The sequence below is a fragment of the Patiria miniata genome, unplaced genomic scaffold (genome assembly GCF_015706575.1).
Source record: "Patiria miniata isolate m_02_andy unplaced genomic scaffold, ASM1570657v1 HiC_scaffold_25, whole genome shotgun sequence".
Classification (NCBI taxonomy): domain Eukaryota; kingdom Metazoa; phylum Echinodermata; class Asteroidea; order Valvatida; family Asterinidae; genus Patiria; species Patiria miniata.
In genome coordinates this window covers 13,423,270-13,428,287 of record NW_024037064.1, presented here as the reverse complement: position 1 = coordinate 13,428,287, position 5,018 = coordinate 13,423,270, and the positions used below count along the sequence as shown (strand labels likewise).

Below are 5,018 nucleotides of genomic sequence, written 5' to 3'. Positions count from 1 at the left end.
TGTTTAAGGGGTGCAAACCTAAAAACAACTCGGTAGCCTCAATATTTCATCTTATACATGGAAGATTAACTACGTGGCAAGTAGTAAATTCAGATTTAAATAAATATTGGTGGGGGGATACATTATTTTAATGTAAACCACACAATGATCTGAATCCAGATGATTTTTTGTGTAATATAATTATGTGAATGGGGACTATTATAACATTTCATTTTACAAGTCAAAGTTCAGTTTTAACCTTTTAAACCTTTATCTTTACCTTGGCAGGTCACATATTCGTTTTAAATTTTCAAAGGATTTACTTAACCAAATTTTTATAATGTTCGCCTTCGTTGCAGAATAAAAGTTTAATCCAGACAACCCTTCAAAATCCCATTAAGACAATGAATGAAACAAAAGGATAAACACAGTAAAATGATCCACATGGTCCCGAGTTCCACGTCTTTTTTTTTAATAGCAGATATCTGATTTTACACGGGAATTTCAAAAATTCAACAAATTTCAGATTCAAACAACTGGCGTACACTGGTATTGATTGAAACACGAACAGACATGGTTCCTCGATGCTAACATATTTTGATACCCTCACTACTGCTTATATTAAACCAGGTTCGACGACTGCAGAGTGACACTGGTAGCTAGTTTAGCCATGATTGAACCTTGTGTCGTATGCAAGGCCCTCATCTATTTTTCAGCGTGTTGACAGAGATCATCGCACCAGAAACCAATGTCAAGTCATTTTGGAATCAAAGTAATTATCCAAAACAATGTTGATGTAATTATTATTTAACACCTTACTTTTACTTCTGACACCCAACAGCCAATCAGGTTTCTCATTAAACAAGCCATATGTAATTGCTAAAAACAAATTAACCTATGTTCCAAAACGCAATTTTAAACAAGAGACACACATGAGGTCAGGTTTGGCCATTTAATGAAGTTTGGCAATCAATGCATGTCAATAAAAGCTAACAAATGATAAAAAGAGCCGCCTTTAATAGTTTAAACTGATGTAGCAATGCGTTTTCGAACAAAGTGCTGTGGCATTAGGTACACTTTATTATTCAATCGATGATTTGCACGGGGTTTTACAATTTTTCCGACAATTATTTTTTTTGCAGAAAAATTATACAGATGTGAGAGGCTAACCTTAGGCCTCGTGAAATTACTGGAGCTACCACAAAATGCGGGGATGCAATCGTTGCAGATGTGTCTAACTTAACTGTCCGCTACAATGTATTCACAATGTTGAAGGTTATTCTGATACAACCGATAATGGTTTGTTGAAGCGGTTGATTGTCACCACGCACCGCCGAGTTAAAGCACTCTTCATAGGATGGAAAGTTGAGTTCAAGTCTACGTTGGCGCTCATGAACAAGCTGCATGTCATCACCGATTGGGTCCCAACCAAATCTACCTGAGCTCTCGATGCGTCCGCCCCTTTGCTGATACAGATGAACGAGTTCTTCTGTAGTCGGCACATGTACATGCATTAGAGATGCAACTCGGTTATTTTGCTGAAAACATTGCTCAGGTGTTCCTGTTGCGCCTGGTCTTCCAATAGATGCTATAAAAAGAAAAGGAAAATTAAGCATTGACATAATTTAATTTCACGAAATATTAACATTTTGGAGAGGCCAATATATGTTACCTAATTTGAGGCCTCCATAATTTGAACATGAAAGATACTAATGAAATTGTTGTCTCATAATCCTAGTTAAATAGATTTCCCATGCATTATCATTCCTGTTGTATATAAAAGATATCAAAAGCAAGATTTGCCAGCTACCACTGCTACTATCACCATTTCTTTTTGTTTTTAATTCAGCACTCTCAAACAATGTCATAGCGTGACTAGTTTTTCCAGAAAATATATCTATAAGCCAATCATACTCTTTTTAATCATACTCTTTTTTCAAAATTAGTTCATCACACAATAAATAGTGTACAAAGTATTTTTGTTTATATTAGTTGACTTCTCTAAATGTGTAAGACAGAAACAGAATGAAAGAACTCGTGGGTGTACCTCTCATGTGGTGGTTGTTCCAACTTGACATGAATCGTTGAACCCCGATCCTTGCCACTTTGATGAGGACCATGGAGACACAGAACTTTTCCACGTCATCTTGCATGTGGATCAGGCCTTGTTCGTGCATGGCCACTACAACACGCTTCAATGGGTAGTTCACACGTTGATTTACCTCCGGCCAAATCCTTTCAATTCGTAAATTCTTTGGTACAAAATGAAAATTAAAAACCACAAAAACAGGTAAACAAATGATATTGACTAGGTTTGAGTACGGAACATGCACGTCCCCTCGCGCATGCATGTATCATTCTTGTGCATTCAAATAGTCACGCCCGAAACATAAACAAAAGTATACAAATTTATCAATTTCAGCCGTGTGAATAAAATTAAAGCGAATAAGTTTGTTGCCTGGACAGTTTAAAGCCAAGAGAAGTAGTGAAAGAGGTATATAGTGTCAGTCATGGGCGGCGATCCCGTGGGAAAGTGTCCCCCCTTAATATTTTGGATTGTGGAAACGCCTATATATGGTATAATGTCCCCTTTTAAAGGTTATTTTGTTTGTACGTCGTTAACTGCTAGATTGCATCAAAAGGCACCAAGATAATTATTATAGACCATCCAGAATTCCAAAAAATTCTCAAATAGCACGTTTCTGAGACAGCGCTTTAAACAGTGAGCAGTCAACAACTGTTAATTGTATTCCAAATCAGAGTTATATCTTTGCATTTATTGAACGGAGCAGTATTGAAATCAAATTCAGTTCACCTGTGCAGTGTAAAAACGGGGCTAATCTTTTGAGAGTAAATAAACTCAAATGATTCGGGGTTAACCTTTTTGCAAATAAATAATTTCTTGCAAGATAAATAATAGGCTTACCTTTTGGAAAAAACGTGCAGGCTGAAACAAATTTGGGATATAAGCTTTTGGAAATATTTTACAGGCATAAAAAATGTCCCCCCCCCCCAAGATAAAAGATAAAATTGGCACGATAATAGATAGGCTGTTCCCTCACATGAACAGATGATGTTGCAACCCAGGGAGCACAGTTTTGTTCTGGTCTATATTCAGCAAGGCAGTCTTGGATAAAGGTTGTCAACACAAATTCAGTTCCCTGGTCTACGCGGAGTTGTGTCCATACACCTTCCCGCATCAATATTGGCCTGAATACAAAATATAAACAAACAATACAGTTAACAAAATTCCATCACCTACAGAAAAATGCGAAAAGATTTGTGAGTTGGGTAGGGTGGGGCAGGTTTGGTTTGGTTTGGGTTAGGCTGAATATGGATTTGTTGACCACACCACCCAGAAGGTGTGTTTGCTGGGGGCGGAGGGGGGGGGGTGGGGGTTAGGGGATTCAGTCCTGACTAATTTTCAAAACGTTAACCGATAAAAGCCAAAAAGTCAACCGACTTAGTCTAAAACCATTACGGTTTAAGTGTACAAAAATACAGCGCATGACGCCTGGCAGAAACGTCACTGTTTAGTTTAGGCATGACGTTTGCAAAGAGCAATCATCTATGCCCCTGTCGTGTAGGCCTATATATAGTTTTTGAAAAAAGCCTGGGAGTTTTCATAAATACTTACCTGAACAGTGTATCCACGATTTTGATGTTGCATTTTCGTGGGATGGTAATAAGGTCGACAATCCTGCCACTGTAACCATCTCTGGCACAGACGTGTGTTACGCCATACATCGCCAGCTTTTCGTTCTGATCTAAATGAATCTTGTGGCCATAATGGCTGGCTGTGTATAGCCTCGGGTTCGTTCTGTCTCCGGCATCAGTACGCCTGATGTTATAACTGTGGGGATCCAGTCTCTCAAGCGATTTAGCGACTCTACTCAGACTAACAGTTACTCCATTGGCCCTTAAGTACCCAGCCATCATCCTACGGCCATAAAGTGGACCAACCTGCATAAATACGAGTAATAGTAACGAGTTATCATAGCCAGTCCAATGGAAAACCCTCAGAAATTACGATTTCAAATACGAGAAGATTCTTTGAAACACAATCTTGTAACCTATTTTGACTGTTAAATATTCAAACTCGTTTTTAAAAACTGATTTCAACTCCAAGTTTAATATCAGAACTGAATGTACTGAATCTAACTACAGATTATTACAAAACTAGGGTGTTGCTCGCATTTCACTGATTTGGACCACATTTTGATCAGTGTTAGTGCAAATTATGTTGGGGAAAAGAAAATGAATTTGGACTGAGCAAATTTTGGTTTTAGTTAAAGGTTACTTCAAATATCATAAACAGCGCCCAAAAGTGGCAGGGGTGATGATCAAGATCGAAGGTCACCGCAACTTCTTTGGACCTACCGTCCGTATAACACTGCATTTAAAATCTTACCTCTAAAATGGAGCGTCGAACAGTTTCATCAAGCTCACGGTCGCTGATCTGAGATATGCCGAATTTTTTGCAGTAGCGCCGGAAACTTTTCAGGGACAGTCCCCGCAAATTGGGAAAACGACGTTGAAGTGATAGGGCGATGTCCTTATAAGATATTCCACTATGGACTGCCTCTCTAATGTAATGTATGACGTGTTGATCGAGTCTCTCCATTGCAGAAATTGCCCCTAGAAATTTTTTTCCCGATCAAATCAAGGAGGATCTACCTTGGTTTTGTCCCCAGCTGCAGAATCCAACGTCATGGTATCCCTGAATTACTTAATTCCAGCGCGGGGGGGGGGCAAAACAAGTGCGCCACCAACGTTGAAATGTATCTCATTTTCATTACAATTTTTGCCATTGGATGGTAAGAATTAATGTAAGTTACAACCTTTTTTCAACTATAAAAGACAAAATGTTAAGATTGGATTCCAAAAACTCTTTTTTTTCGCGTGAGAGAATTGTTCCCCCCTATTTTGAGAATGGACGGTACCACAGCGCTTCGCAAGCGCAGCCTCGACCCCCCCCCCCGATTCCAGCTTGCTCAAGATAGGTATATTTGGACTACATGAATGGGATTATTTTAATT

The 5,018-nt window shown here is 38.7% G+C and overlaps 1 protein-coding gene across 1 annotated transcript; it reads right to left on the bottom strand.

Moving 5' to 3' along the window:
• Positions 1–413: 413 nt before the first annotated feature.
• On the bottom strand, positions 414–3,186 carry LOC119732922. Its single transcript, XM_038206500.1, has 3 exons — positions 3,042–3,186; positions 2,027–2,231; positions 414–1,567 (listed from the first exon to the last, which is right to left on the bottom strand). Exons 1-3 carry the CDS (start codon positions 3,177–3,179, stop codon positions 1,230–1,232), a joined length of 681 nt encoding a protein of 226 aa, XP_038062428.1. The 5' UTR covers positions 3,180–3,186; the 3' UTR covers positions 414–1,229.
• Between the last annotated feature and the right edge of the window lie 1,832 nt (positions 3,187–5,018).

What these genes read in the sequence shown, in the direction of transcription:
- LOC119732922 (XM_038206500.1), bottom strand. Translation starts at nt 3,179, where the DNA reads ATGCGGGAAGGTGTATGGACACAACTCCGCGTAGACCAGGGAACTGAA. An exon ending in TTGCAACATCATCTGTTCAT is followed by an intron (nt 2,232 to 3,041) that starts GTGAGGGAACAG and finishes TTTGTACCAAAG; the next exon opens with AATTTACGAATTGAAAGGAT. An exon ending in GAACAACCACCACATGAGAG is followed by an intron (nt 1,568 to 2,026) that starts GTACACCCACGA and finishes TTCTTTTTATAG; the next exon opens with CATCTATTGGAAGACCAGGC.